General features: G+C 43.0%; 1 protein-coding gene across 1 annotated transcript in view; it reads left to right on the top strand.

The window, feature by feature from the left end:
* Nucleotides 1–19,825, top strand: part of ARHGAP42 (Rho GTPase activating protein 42) — a 189,913-nt gene that overhangs the window by 141,877 nt on the left and 28,211 nt on the right. The window contains exons 7-10 of the mRNA XM_072993618.2: nt 2,083–2,187; nt 12,515–12,644; nt 14,757–14,857; nt 16,101–16,210. Of these exons, the coding sequence (XP_072849719.1) occupies nt 2,083–2,187; nt 12,515–12,644; nt 14,757–14,857; nt 16,101–16,210 (446 nt within the window). The remainder of the gene's footprint in view (nt 1–2,082; nt 2,188–12,514; nt 12,645–14,756; nt 14,858–16,100; nt 16,211–19,825) is intronic.

Genomic DNA, 19,825 nt, shown 5'->3' with positions numbered 1-19,825 from the left:
ACAGTTTCACTGTTTTGTATCTGCAGGATAAAGATGGGCACAACTTGACGGTTTTGCGATTCGTGCCGGTTTGTTAACCGAACAGGTGTTTGGTGCTTCCCAACCACACCCCCTCTGGCAGGCACCCACTCAGAGGCAGCGCTCCAGCTCCCCTGCTCTGCCTCCTCTGGATACTGCCTCTGAATGGTTGTCGACCAGAGGAGGTTTGGCTGAGATGAGCTGTTTGGCTGACAAACAAACCAGCCCATCTCCCCTGCAGACTCATCTGCAAGATTTCAGTGGAATCCATATTTTCTTTATCTTACTATTGACAGAAGGAACGTGGCCCTGGAGGAAGAGTGTAGGATTGCAACTTTCGGCCAATTGCCTCTTCTTTCTGTGGTCTCTGGTGTTACTCCCTACTGAAACTATACGGGAGGTGATGGTGTGGGCTTCCCAAAGAAAATGAAATCAGCTAAATTTGTCACCTTGTTACCTTGTTCTGCTGCCAACAGAGCTCCATAGAGCTCACGTTTAGATCCCATCCATTGGCTTAAATCCTGTTGTGCAGTTGTGCAAAAGGTGTAACATTTAGCAATGAACTGTCATAAGCTGAGAAATCTACATAGACATTATCCGCTGAATACTGACTCCTACCACTTGATCTGCAACTGGTAATCATGCCTACAGAAACATCTTAACACAACAAGTCACTGCTTAAAATTATGACTTTACATAATGCACAAGTGGATTCTAGCCATTGTAATTAAATGTCTAGTTTTTCATTTTATTTTCATTTCCATTCATTTCATTTCCATTATAGTTTTTATTTTATTCTGCCAAAGAGGACACAATATTAAAACAGCATTAAAAGTTTAAAAAATAATAAATTATTGCAATATTAAAAATCATTAAACTATCATGTTTCAAAAACAACTTAAACAATTATATAAACATTTTAAAAGTTTTATTTATTTATTTATTTATTTATTTATTTATTTATTTATTTATTTATATCCCGCCTATCTGGCCCACCGGACCACTCTAGGTGGCTTCCAATATAAAATCTTTTTTTTAAAAAGCTTCTTAACCAGCCAACTTATTGAAGAAAGGCCTCTTTCAATACCTGTTTTGAAACAATTCATGAATTAAAGCTTCCTCATCTCTCTAGCTTTTGGTTCATTTATTCTTCTGCACCCTTCTGTGGTCTGTTAATATCTGAGGCCCATCTTTCTGTTTTCATAGGCTCCTAGGTTTCTCTTGCTATCCTACTCCATAGGAAGCTCCAGCCACTGTGAGATTTGTTTAGACTTGCCATCTTTCTTAATCCCTCTGAGATGTCAACAGCAGTCTGACCACCAGAGGCTTCATTGCCACTATAAACTGCCATTTGTTGGATGCATGGGATTCATTGGTTTAGGTATCTAGCTGCTGAGCCACAAAGCCCCAGAAGAAGGGAATGCTGAACCACCTGAATCTTCTATACCTGGAAAACCCTTAAAAGGTTCACCATAAGTAAAAACTGATGGCACATGATTATTACTACAGTCGTGCCCCGCTTTACAATTACCCCGTTTAACAACGAATCCACTTGACGGTGAGGTTTTTGCGATCGCAAAATGATGATTCCAATGGGTTTTTTTCGTTTAATGATGATCAGTTCCCTGCTTCGGGAACCTATTTCCGCTTTACGATGATCAAAAACAGCTGATCGTCGGGTTTCAAAATGGCTGCCAGCTAAAGAAAATGGCCCCCCGCTGTGCTTAGGGATGGATTCCTCACTGCACAGGCACCGAAAATGGCCGCCCCTATGCAGGATCTTCGCTGGATGGTGAGTTTTCAGCCCATTGGAATGCATTGAACGGTTTTCAATGCATTTCAATGGCCTTTTTAATTTTGCTTTACGACGTTTTCGCTCTACAGCGATTTCGCTGGAATGAATTAACGTTGTTAAGTGAAGCACCACTCTATCATTATTGGATGTACCAATAAGCCATAATCTCTGTTTCTCCCTTTTGGCTCCATAAAGTGTGCAACGGATGTTTTTGATAATTTATTCTGAATCATGTTTTTTTCTTTCTTTTTCTTTTTTCTCCATTTCAGCTTTTGGCATTTCTTCAGGGGTTATTTACGTTTTACCATGAGGGATACGAGCTGGCCCAGGAGTTTGCACCGTACAAGCAACAGCTACAATTCAATCTGCAGAACGTAAGACTGAACTGCATTTACTACTTACTTCTTACACAGCTTGACTTCAGTTATGACTGAAGCAACAATTGGCAGTGCATTGTGATGCTAAATTCTCTAGCACAGAGGTCCTCAACCTTTTCCTTACCACGGACCGGCTGAGCCTCTGAGGGAGGTCGGGCGGCCCCTCATGCTCGCGCTCTCGGATGCATGCACGAAGTGGTGGGGGATCGCGCGCGCCAGAGGCGCACGCACACTCCCCCCCCACTTCACGCATGTGCAGGGGTGCCTGCCCACCCGTGCGCCTACTCCTGTGTGCAGGCACATGTTTGAAGGGGTGAGGGAGCAGGGAGTAAGGGGGGAAGGTCTGTTTTCACAGTTGGGCGGCGGCGAGGGGGTGGTGCAGAGCCGGGAGATATAGCGAGAGAGTGTGAATGTGTGTGGGTGGGTGTGAGAGGGAGGGGGCAAGCAAGCCCCAGGTGCTCTCCTCCTGGCAGCAGCAGTGACTGGGGTGGGGGGTGTAGAAGAGCTGGGAGGAAGAGCAAGCCCCGGGTGCTCTCCTCCCGGCAGCGGCGGCGACAGGGGTGGGGGGTTGCAGAGCCGAGGGGGGGGGGAGAGAGAGAGAGAGAGAGAGAGGCAAACTTTTACGTTTACTGCCGGTGGCGACAGGGGTGGGGGGTTGCAGAGCCGGGGGGGGAGAGAGAGAGAGAGAGAGGCTGATGCGGCCGCTGGTGCCTCCAGCTCCGGAACCGGCACCAGCGGCTGCTTGCCGAGGCTCCCGCATCAGTCTTCGACGCTCCTCCCCGCCCTCCACCATTTGAATTTCCCGACCCTAGCTTTGTTGGAGATTGGGAGGCGAGCGGCTGCAAGGAGCACCCCAGCCATGCTCAGACTCCCAGGCTGCTGGCGCTGGCAGGCGCTCCCTCACCCCTTCAAGCATGCACCCACGCGCAGGGGTGGGGTGGGCAGGCACTCCTGCGAACATGCCAAGTAGTGGGGGAGCGCGCGCACACGCGCCAGAGGCATGGCAAGAAGTTTGCAAATGGGGTATGATGGTTCCCAACCTGAGGCTGCGAATATCCCAAGCCAGCATACCTAGTCTTTCTGCCTCCTTACAGGTGGAAGTCCTACCTCTGTTCCCTTCCTGCTGTAAACGTAAATGCTTGCCTCTCTCTCTCCCCCGGCTCTGCACCCCCCCCACCCCCATCGCCACCAGCGATGCCGGGAGGAGAGCACCCAGGGCTTGCTCTCCCTCCCGGCAGTTCTCCAGCCACCCCCCACCCCCGTTGCCACCGCTACTGCCAGGAGGAGAGCTGCAAAAACACCCGGGCCTTGCTCTCCCGGCAGTTCTCCAGCCACCCCCCACCCCCGTTGCCGCGGCTACTGCCAGGAGGAGAGCTGCAAAAACACCCGGGCCTTGCTCTCCCTCCCGGCAGTTCTCCAGCCACCCCCCACCCCTGTTGCCGCCGCTACTGCCGGGAGGAGAGCTGCAAAAACACCCGGGCCTTGCTCTCCCTGCCGGCAGTTCTCCAGCCACCCCCCACCCCCGTTGCCGCCGCTACTGCCGGGAGGAGAGCTGCAAAAACACCCGGGCCTTGCTCTCCCTCCCGGCTCTCTCCCAGCCCCGTCGCCACCACCGGGCCACAAAGGCAGACCTCCCCCCCAGGCACTTCCCTCCCCACAGCTGGTTTACGGACGCAGGGGCTTGCATGAAGGGGTGAGGGAGGGGAGGGAGTGTGTGGGGGGGCGGGAGGTCTTCCTTCACGGCCCGGTCGGGCTCAAGCCGGGGACCGGCAATGGGCCGCGGACCGGGGGTTGACGACCTCTGCTCTAGCACACAAGTCAACTAATCTCATATATAAATGCAAGAAACTATGTGTTGCTTAGTCATGTTGAGTTTCATCCTTCTGTTGGGAAATCCAGTTATTGATCGCACGTGCCTCTCAGCTTTAAATGAGTACAACTTGCTCTGCCCCCGGTTTAGAAATATCATTCCATTCAGGATGTCTAGTGAGTTAAAGGGAGTAAAGCAAAACAGGCATAAAGCCTGCCTTGAATACAGAATTGAACGAATGGGCTGACACTTCTGATTTGTGTCTAGACAAGACTGTATGGAGTCTTTCCTAAAATCAAAGCTCTAAATTATCCATGAAGCTGTGTAAGCTACCAAGCCCCTACCTATCTGCTTACAGAAACCCTATCCAGCTCACTTTGGGGGAATCCTACACCAGTAGACAATGCCTACACTCGTATCCCATTGGTTGTTTAAAAAGGCATAATCTAAAAATCAATAAACAAATGACAGATGAACTTATCAAACCATACTGTATGTCCAATACCACATTCTGATGTGTGGTTCCTTCTCACTGAATTTACATCCTTACGTTACATTAACAACTGGTGCGCCATACTGTGTCTCCATCCCTACAGTCGTGCCCTGTTTAATGATAACCCCATATAACGATGAATCCGCTTCACGACGATGTTTTTGCAATCACAAAATGATGTTTTAATTGTGTTTTTTCGCTTTGTGACAATCGGTTCCCTGCTTCGGGAACCGATTCTTCGCATTACAATGATCAAAACACTGATCGTCGGGTTTTCAAAGTGGCCACCGGCTGTTCAAAATGGCTCCCCGCTGTTTTTAGGAGGCATTTTTCACTTAACAGGCACCCGAAAATGGCTGCCGTAGGGAGGATCTTCACTGGACGAGCAGGTATTCAGCCCACTGGAATGCATTGAACGGTTTTCAATGCATTTCAATGGGCTTTTTTATTTCGCTTGACGACGTTTTCGCTCTATAGCGATTCTGCTGGAACAAATTAATGTCGTCAAGTGAGGCACCACTGTATTGGAATGGTCCTTTTGTTCAGCTTCACCCTCTAAGCTTGAGATGAGTATCTGTGGCTTCCACAACATTTTGGGGTGGAAACATCCATCCCTCCTAAGCCAGTGATATGAAATTAAAGCTCATCCTTGCTCTAGACCAAATTACACTATTGCACAGCAAAGAAAGTAAGAAAAGTGGGGGCGGCTGCTCTTTTTTTGGGGGGGTCAATGCCAACACACACAGACTGGGCAGGGTTGCAGGCGGCAACATCAGTGGGGAAGAACAGCAGGGCTTAGGGCTCTGGGGCTGAACAATGGATCTCTTTTGCCGGAGTGCTAGTCTTTTAAGGCGCCTTGCAGTATCAAGTTCAGTGTTAGACTGCCCTGACCTCAGGTAAGGAATAGTACGATCCATTTTCAAAAACGTTAAGAAATGTCATCGTTTAAGCAACCTGTTTGCTTCAATGTGATCTGTGTGGAGAATTTTGAAGTCTTTCTGTAAACTGGGCAGACAGGTAACAAGAGTTTGAACATGGCTCAGAAGTTTAGGGTCCATTTAAAAACAAATGCCTTCCAGGATGATGCAGAAGTGTGGCAAAGGAATTCCATCTTATGTCCATATTACATACTTGGTAGGATTTTTGTCTTTCTCTGTTAAGCTTCCACACAGAAATTTGAATCTTTAATAAACGAATCACACACCTGCAGGAAAGTGTGCAGATTACCTCTACAGAGAGATGTGTTAATTGGCTTGCTTCCAAATGCTTGAGGCTTTCCTTAGATACTCCTGTTAGGTTTATCAGATAATACTTGCGTAGACATGAGCCTTTTTCCTGTGACATAACCTCATTCTAGTAAGGCGATGTTTGAAAAGCTCAGTGCTGTGCAGATAGGGCCAATTTTCAGAGCCCTTCCGAGTCAGGGAAAACAAAGTGTGCTGCTTATATTCTGCCGTCCAGCGCTTAAAGCACTCTCTCGGTGGTTTACAGTTTATTTATGTGAGCTACACATTACAAAGGGGCAAAAGATGCAGTTGGCCCTTCACAGAGTGCTCCGCTATTCCATTTTACCTCAGTGTCATGGAGGTAGGTTGTGTGCCGCTAGTTAGTAACATAAGAAAGGGTCCAGAAAATATGGAATTCTTTTTAGAAGTTAATGGGCTGTTCTCTCAGACTTGAAAATACTAGAACAGAAGTGTAGTGGCCAGTTGAGACAAACCTTTGGGAAATACCCGGAGTAGAATCTGACCTTTGGAAATCAACTTGCATCTTTTTCATGCTTCAGAAATGTAATTAATAATGCTTCTGGTGTGATATGGAAGCAAAGAAAATAGTAGACGCTGGCGTTGTAACTAAACTATAGATTTGAAAGGCACCAGAGGTCACTGTTGCTTTATTACATAGGAAATATCTTCTTTTTATTGCTAGTGACTGTGAGAAGCTGGCTCATTTAGTTCTTGTTGCCTACATGAGAGGGCCTTTCCTCTCATGCTTTTAGTCGTTACCACACACTAATGAAACATAACACGTCCAGTTGTACCATTGTAATTATTCAGTCTTATTGCGGATCATCTCTGAACTTGCTATTGAAATTTTACATGTAAGAAGAGGAAGAAAGTGGTGTTTATAAATACTGTGTAGTTCCAGAAAGGATTATGAGATTTTAAGCAGGTATATCCAAATGTGCCGTGCTTTTTGGCAAATTCACCACATGTTCCTTCCAGGACGGAAAGTCTTGATTATTATATCATGTCCCTTGGCAAGTGTTAGGTGTTCTCACAGTATCTGTATCTCTTGCAGTAACTTGATCCTCTTGTGTCTGGCTTGTAATCTAATCAATTCCAACAATATCCAGTGTGATCTACAATAGTAATAGGATAAGGTGCTGCAGTCCTGTGTGTGTTTACCAAAAAGTAAGTCCCAGGGAGTTCATTCAGTGGCAAGAGCATATACTGTTGCAGTCTTAGTCTATAGTGGGGTAAATAACATCAGTTAGTCTGGGTACTGTGTTCCCACCTGACTATCATTAGGTACAGGATTACATGGAGAAGATCTTGTAAATTTACGCAGTTCAAGGATAACCCCACTGTAGTTTCTGTGATTGTAGAAACACGTTGTTATGTGGATATTTGTTACCTCAAAGTAGTTCCAAAGCGGGTGCCCTCCAGACATATCGGAGTAGAAATCTCATTGATGTAATCACTGAGTATCATGCAACTTGTAGCTTAACATATCTGGAGGCCCAAGTTGGAAAAGGTTCACTGAAGTAAGTTGAATAGAAGCAAAGCCAACTCTTGACTCTGAGCAAAAGTTCCATGTATTCTGGAGCAGAAAGTAGACCCAGTGGTTTTGCTTTCTATCGCTACGGTTAGACATGTAATCACCTGTCCATTTTAGACTCTTCTTGGTCAGACACCTCATTCCTCACTGTAGATATGGAATGTATCCAGAAGAGTGTGATGAGGAAGACAAAAACTGTCTTCCACTGCCTCCTGGAGTTGTCAAGTTCATATTGGTTGCTTCGATGACACTCTCCAACCATCTCGTCCTCTGTCGTCCCCTTCTCCTCTTTCCTTCACACTTTCCGAACATCAAGGTCTTTTTCAGGGAGTCTTCTCTTCTCATGAGATGGCCAAAGTACTGGAGCCTCAGCTTCAAGATCTGTCCTTCCAGTGAGCACTCGGGGTTGATTTCCTTTAGAATTGATAGGTTTGTTCTCCTTGCAGTCCAGGGGACTCTCAAGAGCCTCCTCCAGCACCACAATTCAAAGGCATCAATTCTTTGCAGGTCAGCCTTCTTTATGGTCCAGCTCTCACTTCCATACATCACTACTGAGAAAACCATAGCTTTGATTATGTGGACTTTTGTTGGCAAGGTCATGTCTCTGCTTTTTAAGATGCTGTCAAGATTTGTCATCTTCAAATATCTGATGCCCTAGCATATAGCAGTTTGAGTGACTTTGTTTTCTGTAGGATAGAACTTGAGGTGATGGATTCAGATAATGAGAGGGAGATTTCACCTAAACATTAGGAAGAACCTAAGAGTAAGAGCTATTTGAAATAGAATGGACTTCCTTAGAGGGTGATGGAGTCTCCTGCACTGGAGGTTTTTAAACCATTAAATGGCGATCTGTCAGAGATGCTTTAGCTGGGGCTTTTCTGATTTGGCAGGGGGACTAGTCTCAGTGATACCCAGGGTCACTTCCACCTCTACAGTTGTGTGAGTAGTGTGAATAGTGGCCATGATAATGGCAGACCAATTTGCATTGAATTTGTTTGTGCTTTTCATTTTTCATGCTGCCTCTTCAAGTCTGAAAACCTTTTAATCTTTTTGTACTTGGTGGATGTATGAAATTTGCAGAAGCAGCATGGCAGAAGAACAGGCATGTTGTTGTTGTTGTTGTTGTTGTTATTGTTGTTGTTATTGTTGTTATTGTTGTTATTGTTGTTATTGTTGTTGTTTTATTATTTTATTAGTAGTAGTATAAAATGACGATGATGATGATGATGATGATGATGATGATGATGATGATGATGATGATGATGATGTTTTGATTTATGCTGCCCATTTTGCAGCCGGGGCCACTCTTGGAGATAATGCTTTTGCTCTATATTAGCATTTGTGTTCAAGAAACTTATATTTATTTTGTTTGTTTGGCCTCTTGTTTAACACCTGGCTAACAGTATTAAATATACAAAATGACAACTTAGCACATATATTATAATCTTACGGCCTTAAAATCAGGGTGCTTTTGTACCAGAAAAAGTTTCTCATTTAATGTAATTGAGAAGTAATATACTAGTCACTGCTTAGGCTTTTATCATAGGCAATAATGCTGTTACACAGTTTTGAAGACATGCAGAGCCATTAACTGCTTTGCTTATTTTATTACTGAGCATCCGTGCTTCGGAGAACATTGTTAAGATTATTAATAGATTAACGTCTAGGGCCCTACAGACATCAAACAAGATGGTCCCATTAAATGGTTTGTTGGTGAGTGTTTTAACGAGACTGGTTTTGACAAGGAGCTTTGTATGCAAGGGGAAGACCATTTTACAGTCCAAGATTTTTGTTCGTTTGTTTGTTTAATATATACCCCACTTTTCTCCTCAAGAAGACCCAAGGAGGCTTACAATATTAATGACAAACGATATAAAAACTGGAAAGAAAGGGGGAAAACAAATAAACAAAAACCTCTTAGGCACTGAGGAAAAAAAACTTGCCTGAAGAGGTAGATCTTTGCCTGCCTGTGTAAAGATAGCAAAGAAGGGGCCAGCCTGACTTCTTGTGGGAGGGAATTCCACAGCTTAGGAGCAGTGACAGAGAAGGCCCTATTTCATGCCCTTATCAAATGTACGTCTGAGAGGGGCAGAACTGAGAGAAAGGCTTCCCCTGATTATTTTAAAACCTGGCCAGGCTCATGAAGCTAAATATGGGTTTTCAAGTAGTTTGGACTCAGGTTGTCTAGGCCTTTATAACTAATAACTACCTCTTTGAATTGTGTGCAGAAACAGACTGGCAGTTAGTGGAACTGTTGCAACAGGGGAATTATAAGATTGTTGTATCTGGCCCCTGTTAACAATCTGGCCCAAACACTTTCCAAAGGCAATCCCATATAGACCGCATTATGGTAGTCCAAAATGGGATGTAATGAAGACGTGTCTTACTCTTGCCATATCAGATATCTCCAGAAAAGGGCAGCGCTGATGCACATGCACTCCTGACCACCGCCAGGGCATCTTCTTAAAATATTCGTGCTCTAATCTCAGTAGAGAAGTATGGAAGCATTGGGCAAATACATTGTTTTAATATCTGAAAGCCTGTTTATATATTCAGTAGAATCAAGTTGAAAATTTGTAGGAAGGAAGTGTGAGGCCAAATAGCATGGACAAATGCCATTATGCTAACTTAATTGTATATGAGATTGAGAATTAAGCAGATAATCCAAAGGCTAAATGAAGAGGATAGGGTTCAAGAAAATATATGGTAAAGTGTATAATCTAGTGGAGATTATAGCAGGCAGTTCCATGATAGCAAGGGAGAGTAGGCAAAGGTGATAGTAAGGGCAGACTACTTTAAAATAGCTTGAGGTGGTAATACTGGACATAATCCCAGGTAAGTATATAATGGTAAATAAAGGCTAAATGATATACCGTATTTTTCCGTGTATAAGATGCTCCCATATATAAGACGTCCCCCACTTTTCTAATCCAAAATTAAGAAATCTAAGTGGGGCTTAGCAAGTGTAGGGGGAAAGGGATCAAAGTGCTGCAGGATTGCCTTGATCCCTGCTTTCCCCTCCACTTGTTTTTCTTCTCTCCTCAGCTTACTTCCGTGTATATGACCCTCAATTTTTAGTCTAAAGATTTTAGACAAAAGTACAGTGGTGCCCCGCATAGCGATGATAATCGGTGCAGCAAAAATCGCTGCAAAGCGATTTCATTGCTATGCCATTTTTAAAAGCCCATAGGAATGCATTGAAACCCCTTCAATGCGTTCCTGTGGGCTTAAAACTCACCTTTAAGTGAAAATCCTCCATATGGCCGCCATTTTTGCTGCCCGGTAAGTGAGGAATCTGGGCAAAAACACAGCAGGCGGCCATTTTTTTACCTGGCGGCCATTTTGGAACCGCCAATCAGCTGTTGGAAAATCGTCGCTATGCGATGATCAGTATGCGAAACAGGGTACCGATCATCGCAAAGCGATTTTTCCCTATCTAAATCATCGCAATGCGATCTCAAAAATGATCGCAAAAATTCGTCTCTATGCGGATTCGTCGTTAAATGGGCGCCCGTTAAGCGAGGCACCACTGTATAGTCTTATACACGGAAAATACGGTAATCTTAATCTTAGAACTGCAGAGCTGAAAGGTACCCTATGAATCACTGAGTCCAGCCCCTATCCAGGAGACACGGTGAGGAATTGAACTTTGAACCTTTGGCTCTGTAGCTAGATGCCTAATCTACTGAGCTACGTGTAGTGGGGCTATGAATAATTTTAAAAGTAAAGACAAGGCATTTATGTTGGACACCAAAAGAATGGAGATCAGTGGAGGAGTCTGTGGAAGGAATCAAGTGATTTTTCCACAGAGGTTTTAGACAGAAATGAGAGCGCCGAGGTGTACAAGAGGGAGAAGACCAGGGAGCAGACTGACAAAGTCAGAACAAGAGACATTAAGAGCATGTAGGAGAGTTTTAATGTGGCAGTTATAAAGCACTACCAGTAGACCAGGTCACTAAGTATCCTTAAGTTAGTTTGATCTGGATAGATTTGAGCACTGGGCTGAAAACAACAGAATTAAATTTAACAGGGTTAAGTACAAAGTACTGCATCTAGGAAACCAAACACACAGTTACAAGATGGGAGATACCTGGCTCAGCAATACTATGAGCAAGAAGGACCTTGGAGTTGTAGATCACAAGCTGAATATGAACCAACAGTGTGATGAGGCTACAAAAAAGGCAAATACTATTTTACACTGCATTAACAGAAGTTTAGTCTCCAAATCCTGCGAGGTACTAGTTCCCCTCTATTCAGCATTGGGTAGGCTTCACCTTGAGCATTATGTCCAATTCTGGACACCACACTTCAAGAAGGATGCTAACAAACCGGAACAAGTTCAGAGGAGGGTGACAAGGATGATCAGGGCGCTGGACACCAGACCTTATGAAGAAAGACTGAAAGAATTGGGGTTGTTTTGCCTTGAGAAAAGAAGACTGAGAGTATATATAATACTTTTAAGATACTTGAAAGGCTGTAATTCAGAGGATGGGCAGGATCTGTTCTCGATCATCCCTGAGTGCAGGACATGAACTGTTGGGCTAAAGTTACAGGAAGTCAGATTTTAGTTGAATATCAGGAGAAACGTCCTAACTGTTAGAGTAGTACGACAGTGGAGCCATTTACCTCAAGAGGGGATGAGTGTTGCAACACTGGAGGCATTCAAGAGAAATTTAGACAATCACCTAACACATACCCTTTGATTTGTATTCCTGAATTGAGCTGGAGGTTGGGCTCAATGGCCTTATAGGCCCCTTCTGACATGCTTATTCTATGATTTCACTGATTGTTTTTATAATTTTAATACTTGGTTGGTTGGTTTTTTTAAGGAAAATTTGGAGACTTCATACATGAGTTATATATGTTGCTGTTGTCTCTTTTTACATCTTTTGTTTGGCTGTTGAACATTTTAGTTCTTCTAATGTGATGGTAATCCTTATGCACACTGTCCTCCTATAGAATGGGGAGGCTCGCCTATGTCTGAATACACAACTAGTTTTCAACATGTACTTGCTCGTTTTTTTCTCTTCCTACTGCTTGGAAACAACTGTTCATGGAATGCAAGCTTTCACCCTTTCAGCACCATATTTTGGCCCTTTAAATTTCAGTACACTGGGCCAAAACCCCAGTCACTTTGCCTTATTACAGCTGCACTGTAATAAGTGGCAAACCCTAGCTGATCACTCTGAATACAATGGAACTCCAACTCATCTTTTATTTTTCTCTGTCTTACTACATAGACTCGGAATAATTTTGAAAGTACCAGGCAGGAAGTAGAGCGACTAATGCAGAGAATGAAATCTGCTAGCCAGGATTACAGGCCACCAAGTCAGTGGACAATGGAAGGCTACCTCTATGTACAAGAGAAACGTGAGTAGTAAATACATCCACACAGAATTGCATACTTAGGAGCATAGCATAGGATGGTACCTCTTACAATGAAATAGTCATTTCCTGCCGTCTCCTTTCAACAAATGGCTATCTGTTTATGATGTACATGAAGCTGGTAGTCTGTTTTTTACAGTCATCAGAGAGACTTTGTCAGCAGTAGTATCCAGGTCTAACCTACCTCCTTGTCCTCCATGGTAACAGGTTTGTTTTTTGCCAGCTCTTAAATTGATGGCTAGCTGCTATCATATTGTAACTGTTTTTGCTAGAAACTGCTATGGAGTTCAACACTTCCTAGTCAGGGAGTCATCATATGATTTCCTGTGATGTCAGTTGCATAAGGTATCATATGATGAAAGCATGAAAGTTGTTAGTTCTGGGGCATTTCAAAATGTTATGCCGGTGCCCATGTTGTGCCTGTGTTACACAACCTTCCAAGAATCCAATTTTTGGGGTACGTCTTTTTCATTTTTAAAAAAAATTGTTTTATTTTATTTTTATTTTGGTTTGGCTTTGTGGCATTGTTGCAGCAGTTTAAAAAGATACACTGATTCTAGGCTGCTGGGTCTGAGGTTCTATGAAGCTTTAGCATCATGTGTGCCGTCACAGTGTAGTTATGAGATGATGATGGCCTTCTTACTAAGCGCATTAGCTTTTTGTTCCTATGAAGAAGCAGGTAATCCAGAGAAGATTAGCTCCCTCCCCAGCCAGCCTCTCTCCCGGTCTCTTTGTGTTATTCTGAGACAATCATGCTTGCTTTAGTAACAGTGGCAGATAGCTTTGAGCAGCTTTTGTACCCTTTAATTGACTGATAATAATGAAATCTTAGGTGGGGAAAAATCCTGTCAGGTGGAAATTACCTTGGCCATTATTAACAGGGAGCAAGGACAGCATGAAAGGCTGGGCACATGCAGAGCTTCATTAAATAGCAAAAGGCCAACATGACATGCTCTCATTGAGGAGGAAAGGATTTGGTCATTTGTTTTGGCTAAAAGGGGAAATGACACAAACCCAATCAGGGCCTCAGAAATTAGAGCACCGCAGGTCCCCCCCCCCCATCATAATCATATTCCTTTCGGCTGGCCAAAGCTGATTGTTGAGAATGCAGTTGCAAAAGTCTACATTAGAGATGAGTGTATTTGTTTACATATACAAATATGACTATCTCCGCACAGCTGGAGTTGATAAGGGTCCGCCCTGTGGGACCAGACTGTCCATTCACGCGTCCAGCAGTGGCAGTGGCTTCACTCATCCTTCGAATCACTCCTGGGGTCCCACTCTCTTCCTGTTCAGCTTAGCCAATCCAGGCAAGGGGAGGGAGGACAAGTCTCCCTGCGCAGCTGGCAAGTTGCTAGCCGAGCAAGAAGAGAGTGGCGCTCCAGGAGTGATTCGAAGGATGAGCGAGGCCACCACAGGATGCATGAGTGGATAGTGCGGCCCCAGGAGGTGGACCCTTATGAATTCCAGCTGCGCGGGGATATTCATATTCGAATACTCCCATCTCTAGTCTACAGTATAATTTTGTCATTCGGAATAGCAATAACGGCCACAGTTACCGCACTGACAGAACTGACAAAGCTGGCACAAAAGTCATGATGATATTCGCCAGTAGTTTATTCTCTTCAGCATAAGACTAACCATTACTTTGAAGGTTGGGGTGATTGGTCCATTGGCCTGCTACTATTTAAATGCCAGGAATTATGAGAAGAAATCCACTCTTCAACATTTTAGTCTCTGTGTGAGTGAATACTTCATGAGTATTGCCGAACACTAGATAATGGGGTTAGTGCTAGCTTCACTCTTGTTGTTATGTTTTATATTTGCATTTTATAAATATGTTCAATGTGGTCTTCTATGCAAAGGTAATGACTCACCTTCATTTAAAAATTATCAGATCCTGAGCGGAATAAAAGAGTTTTCAACATGTACTTAAACTGCTTACCTATTTTGCCGTTACTATCATTGTTCAGAAGGATTTTGTTCTAATAAACAGAATAAACATATATATATATATATATATATATATATATATATATATATATATATATATATATATATATATTGGGTTTTTTCCCCATTTTGTTTTCTTTTCAGGACCTCTAGGGTTCACTTGGATAAAGCATTACTGTACTTATGACAAGGGATCAAAAACATTCACGATGAGCCTCGCTGAAGCAAAATCTGGAGGGAAAGTAGTAAGTATTACCCAGTCTGGCAGGAAAAACTACTGTGACTTTTAATTTCAAGTTACGGACCATGTACCTTTCAAAAAAGAATTTGGTGTATCCAAACTAGTGGTTGTGGTTTGTTTTGTTTTTTTAGTTTTTTTAAAAAAAATATAGTTTACATTGCTCTCATTCAGATGGAAACTAGACACATTCTATAAACCTCTATCTTTTGATCTTGACTAGAAATCTACATCTTTTCTCACAAAAATTTCCTGCTGAGAATAGTGCCCCCTACTGTGCACAACCCTGCACCTAATGATTATCCCTCAGATCCCTTTAGTTGCCACTGAGGAAACTCCTAGGAACATTTGATAGAGCTATTTTTATCTTTTCATTTATATGTCATTTTTGTCATCTCTTTCATTGTGTTCTTTCCTCCTTTGCCTGCGAGTTCCCTGAAAAAAGTTAATTGTTACTGTTTGTCATTCTAAAACCTTTCTGTCTTCGCCATTGTAAGGCTTTTCCATTACTGTTTGTTGATCTAAGGCCTTCTCCCCTTCATCCTTGTAAGGTATTCCTACATTCTATGATCCTGGTGGGTCCATCTAACAAGTGCATTTCATGCAGCAACAAAATAGCTTAATAGCTAATAGCTGGTTGCCTTTACAGATGTTTGGGTTAGCAGAAGATCTCCACTCTGTCTCATGCAGCAACATGGAATAGCTTGGGATACTTTGTAAGAAAGAGACAAGGAGAGGTGTAACCAAGTGTTTTACATGCATATGTATGTAAAGGGCTGCAATGCTTCTGATTAACGAGTTAGACCATTGATTCCCACCCAACCTTGTTCCCCAGATGTTCTTGGACCAAAACCCTCAGAAGCCTTCACCACTCATGTTGGCCAGGATTTCTAAGAGTTGTACTCTAAGAACATCTGGAGACCCAAGGGTGGGAATCACTGAGTTGGACTAATGTTTACAAAAAACAGCAGATTGCAAATCCAACTTTAAAAGAGGTATACTTCTCCCTGTTCATGGAGAAATCAAATTCTTGTTCTGAGATACTGCTATGATAAACATGTGCATCTAAAAACAAAGAAATTATTCATCCAGCTTCACAGTATTTTCACCCGCATGGAAATTCGACTGAGTGAAACTCACATGATTAATTAACTAAGTTTTCTTTTAATTTGATGTCAGTTCTATATGGATATACAGCTAATAATCTAATGAGTTGTTATTTCATTTTCACTCTTCCTGATATTTTTTAGAATGGCATTGTTCCAAGCACACCAGAAGTGTTCAAGTTGAAGTCCTGTATCCGACGCAAGACAGATTCCATTGACAAGCGCTTCTGTTTTGATATTGAAGTCGTTGAAAGGTTTGAGACTTTTAATTTTTTATATCGTTATTGTCTGAAAATTTCACAGTACCAAGAGTAGATGGACGAACTATCTAAAATTCATATACAGTATTTGCAGAAATATAGAAAAGTTTGCATATATCCCTTTTAACTCACCATGGTTTCCACAATTTGGCTCCTAAGTAAAAACAACAAAATAAATGTATCTGCTAATAAATCAGCATATAGTTGAAATAAGGCTGTGCATTAATCCAATATGCACTGTTCGTATGCTTCTCTGGCAGCCGCAGGTACAGTAAATAACAAAGTGCACCATGGTTTCCTACTGTTAAATTTACTGTTCTGGCTTAAAATGTTAAAATAAAGAAGAGATGACAAGACTTAAAAGAAAGGAAAAAATTAAACTGTTGGTACCTTATATGAAAGATTTCTTGCTATTGAAGCCTGTTGATCCTATTAAAGGCAATGAGTGCATAGCCGCCCGGAGTAGACTATGTCTAGATGGGCGGCATATAAATGCAATCAATCAATCAATCAATCAATCAATCAATAAATAAATAAATAAATAAATAAATAAATAATTCATCTATGGGACACTGGAGAAGGTGTCTCAGTGAGGTCACTGGGTTACTATCCCTTGGCATCCATTCTTGGTGGCATTTTGCTTTTCTGCAATGTGATGTGAGGGATTTCCATTGAGATAGCTTTTTGTCATTGCATTCACCAATTTTCTTTATGCCTTCTAATTATTATTACATACGCTGTAAGTACTGAGTGTGCATATGTGTGCAGATGAATGTCTGCCTTCTTATAAGTATGACCCCCCCATCTATGGGATCAGTATCCACTGATCCATTAATCTGCTGCCTGAAATACTAAATCAAACCTCCCACAAAGGCAGAGACCTTGCAATGGATGGTGTTTGATGCTTCCATGTTTTTTGGCATCCACAGGGGGCTTGGAACTGAACCCCTGCGAGACCACAATACGACTGCTTAGGTTGGAATTTCACTTTAGGACATTAGGGTTTGTTTTCCTCCTAACACCTTCGTTTCTTTTTTCTTGTTTTTTATGGGCTGAAGGTGGTAATTAATTCTGCCATAAAGAATTCTGAGAGCTCTATGTAATCCCCGCCCCCTTTACAGCTATTTGCATTTCTTCTTCGTGGCCTCTGTGAATCACGCTGTTGGTGATCTGCGAATGCGCAGAGCCTTGTTGGAATATTCTAGAGCTTCTGCTGTAGCAAAAAGATACATTCGTGCAGACCCCTCCCCCCTGGTATATGTACCTTGGCACCAAAGCTCTCCCTTCAGTTTCTTTTCAACCACCATGTTGAGAGCCTTGATCAATAGTTTCTATGAGTTTTTTCTGAAATGAAAGAATGGAATTTACTTAAGCTTTATTATTTAAACATGTCTTTCTTTACCAATCCCTATTATTATTTTCCAAATCAAGTACGCTCTGGCCTTAGGAATGCCCCCCCACTCTGTTTTTCTTCCCAGTTCATGGCCTCTTCAGGCCCATTCAAATGCTGCCTAGTCTGTGACAACAAAATCCCACTCTCTGATGGCCACACTAAATGCCTTTTTTGCCTCAGTGAGGCTCATCAAACTCCCTCGTGCCCTCACTGTAAAAACTTTAAGCACAGAGTTCTCCGCAATCACCTTTCTAGGCTCAAACCTCTGCTTTGGGAGCAATCACTTCAACCTGCTAAACTCATAGACCAATCTTCTTGTAAATCGATATCCCACGCAAAAGCCATGGATTAAGCTGATTCCGAGCTGGCAAAACATCGTCCCTCAGCTACTCTATCTCATTCTGAACACCGAGAACCTGTTGTACCCCTGACATCGACCGCCATGCGGGTGCACAAAGCCGAACAGTTGACGTCGAAACCCTCAGCTAGACTTTTTGTCAGCTACCACTTTCCTGCCAAGGGTCTCCAAGTTACCTCACAGAGAATATCCAAGTAAATTGCATCTCCCATCCAGCTTGTTCATCAGCTCACTCGAGTTCCAGCGCCACTAGTGCATGTGATATCTACGGCATTTCTTCGAGAGATCCCCCTCACTGACGTCTGTGCCTCTGCCACATGGTCACAGCCATCCACATTTATCAATCACTATCAATTGGACGTTCGGCAGAAATCTGGTGCTGCTTTTGGGCATGCTATATTATCATCTACCTTGGTGTGACACCCTCCAGGTGACGTAGCTTTTTAGTCACCCACAGTGTGATTCACAGAGGCCACAAAGAAGAAGAACAGTCTACCTACCTGTAATTGTAGTTCTTCAAATGGACCTCTGTGATTCACACATCCCGACCTGGCCTCCCCACTGTCACGCCCTTTTCTTTATGTGGCAGTTGACTGAAAGGAGAGCCTTGGCACCAAGGTACATATACCGGGGGGGAGGGGTCTGCACTAATGTATCTTTTTGCTACCGTAGAAGATCTAGAATATTCCAACGATGCTCCGCACATGCGCGGATTACCCACAGTGTGAATCACAGAGGTCCACTCGAAGAACCACAATTACAGGTAGGTAACCTGTCAATCTCCATTTGCAGGAATGGTATTCCCCATTCCGCCCTGGAGATTCAGTAGCACACAAAAATGCCATAGTAGAAAATCAGTTAAAAATATCCCACCAACATTGGAGGGTGAATCTTGTTAAGATCTGTGTGCTGTTACTCAGGCACAGACCAAAAATATTGCGGGGGGGGGCAGTGTCTAGTCTGCATCAAAACAAATCAATGTAAAGCCTGCTAAAATAGAATCATCTAGAATGCCTGCTTGAAACCTGTCAATAAGGGGATTCCTCAGTCCCTGCTGGGGGACATTTCTGCAACTGTGATGGTGCCATTAATGTCATACTGCATGTTTCACATGGTTTTGAATAGTTGAAGAAAAATGATAACACTCCAGCCTGAAGTTATTGAAGAGAGTACAGCCACACATCTTCCTAAATATTAGTCTAATTTTGTATGAAATCCTGTTGCGTAGCATAGTAAATCACACTTAGAATAGATTTGTTGCTTTGGTAAGTCAGCTCCATAACTATTAATTCAGTAGGCCTGCTGTACTTGTGACTTAGCGCGTGAAGTAACAGGATTCTTAACTGAACTCCTGCAGTTTCCAATTGGCAATATGGAAATGGTGACCAGTTATCCTAATCTCCATCGTAAAGGGAAAAGCTTTAGCTTATCTCAGAGGATTATCAGGGCTCTCTGATCTATTCTGTGTTCCTTATGCAATTGGCTGGGAAGGAAATTGCAACAAGGAGCTGGATTTACCAGTAGGAAAAGGCTCCTGGCAACTATCTCCCTCCTCTGAAACTTTCTATGCTCTCTTTTTGTCTGTTGACCATTCTTGGCAAACTCCTTTCTTTAATATGATGTCACAAAGCTTCATTTCCATTCCACTGGGATGCAGAACCTAAAGTTACCTTATCTTTATTTGTTCAGAGATAACAACCACCTTGAATCAGACCAAAGATGTACACTTGTAACTTTGTCTTTTTGAGTGCTACTCTGAAGTCATGAAACCCAGCCTCCTCCCTTCTACAGAGTTGAGGGTGGGAGCCCAAATGATCATGCAGAGTTGCATGGGCATGGGGCTCCTGCCAAACTCTGT

This window comes from Pogona vitticeps, chromosome 3 (genome assembly GCF_051106095.1).
Source record: "Pogona vitticeps strain Pit_001003342236 chromosome 3, PviZW2.1, whole genome shotgun sequence".
Lineage (NCBI taxonomy): Eukaryota > Metazoa > Chordata > Lepidosauria > Squamata > Agamidae > Pogona > Pogona vitticeps.
The sequence above is the reverse complement of the archived record's forward strand: the minus strand, read 5'-3'. Positions and strand labels throughout refer to the sequence as shown.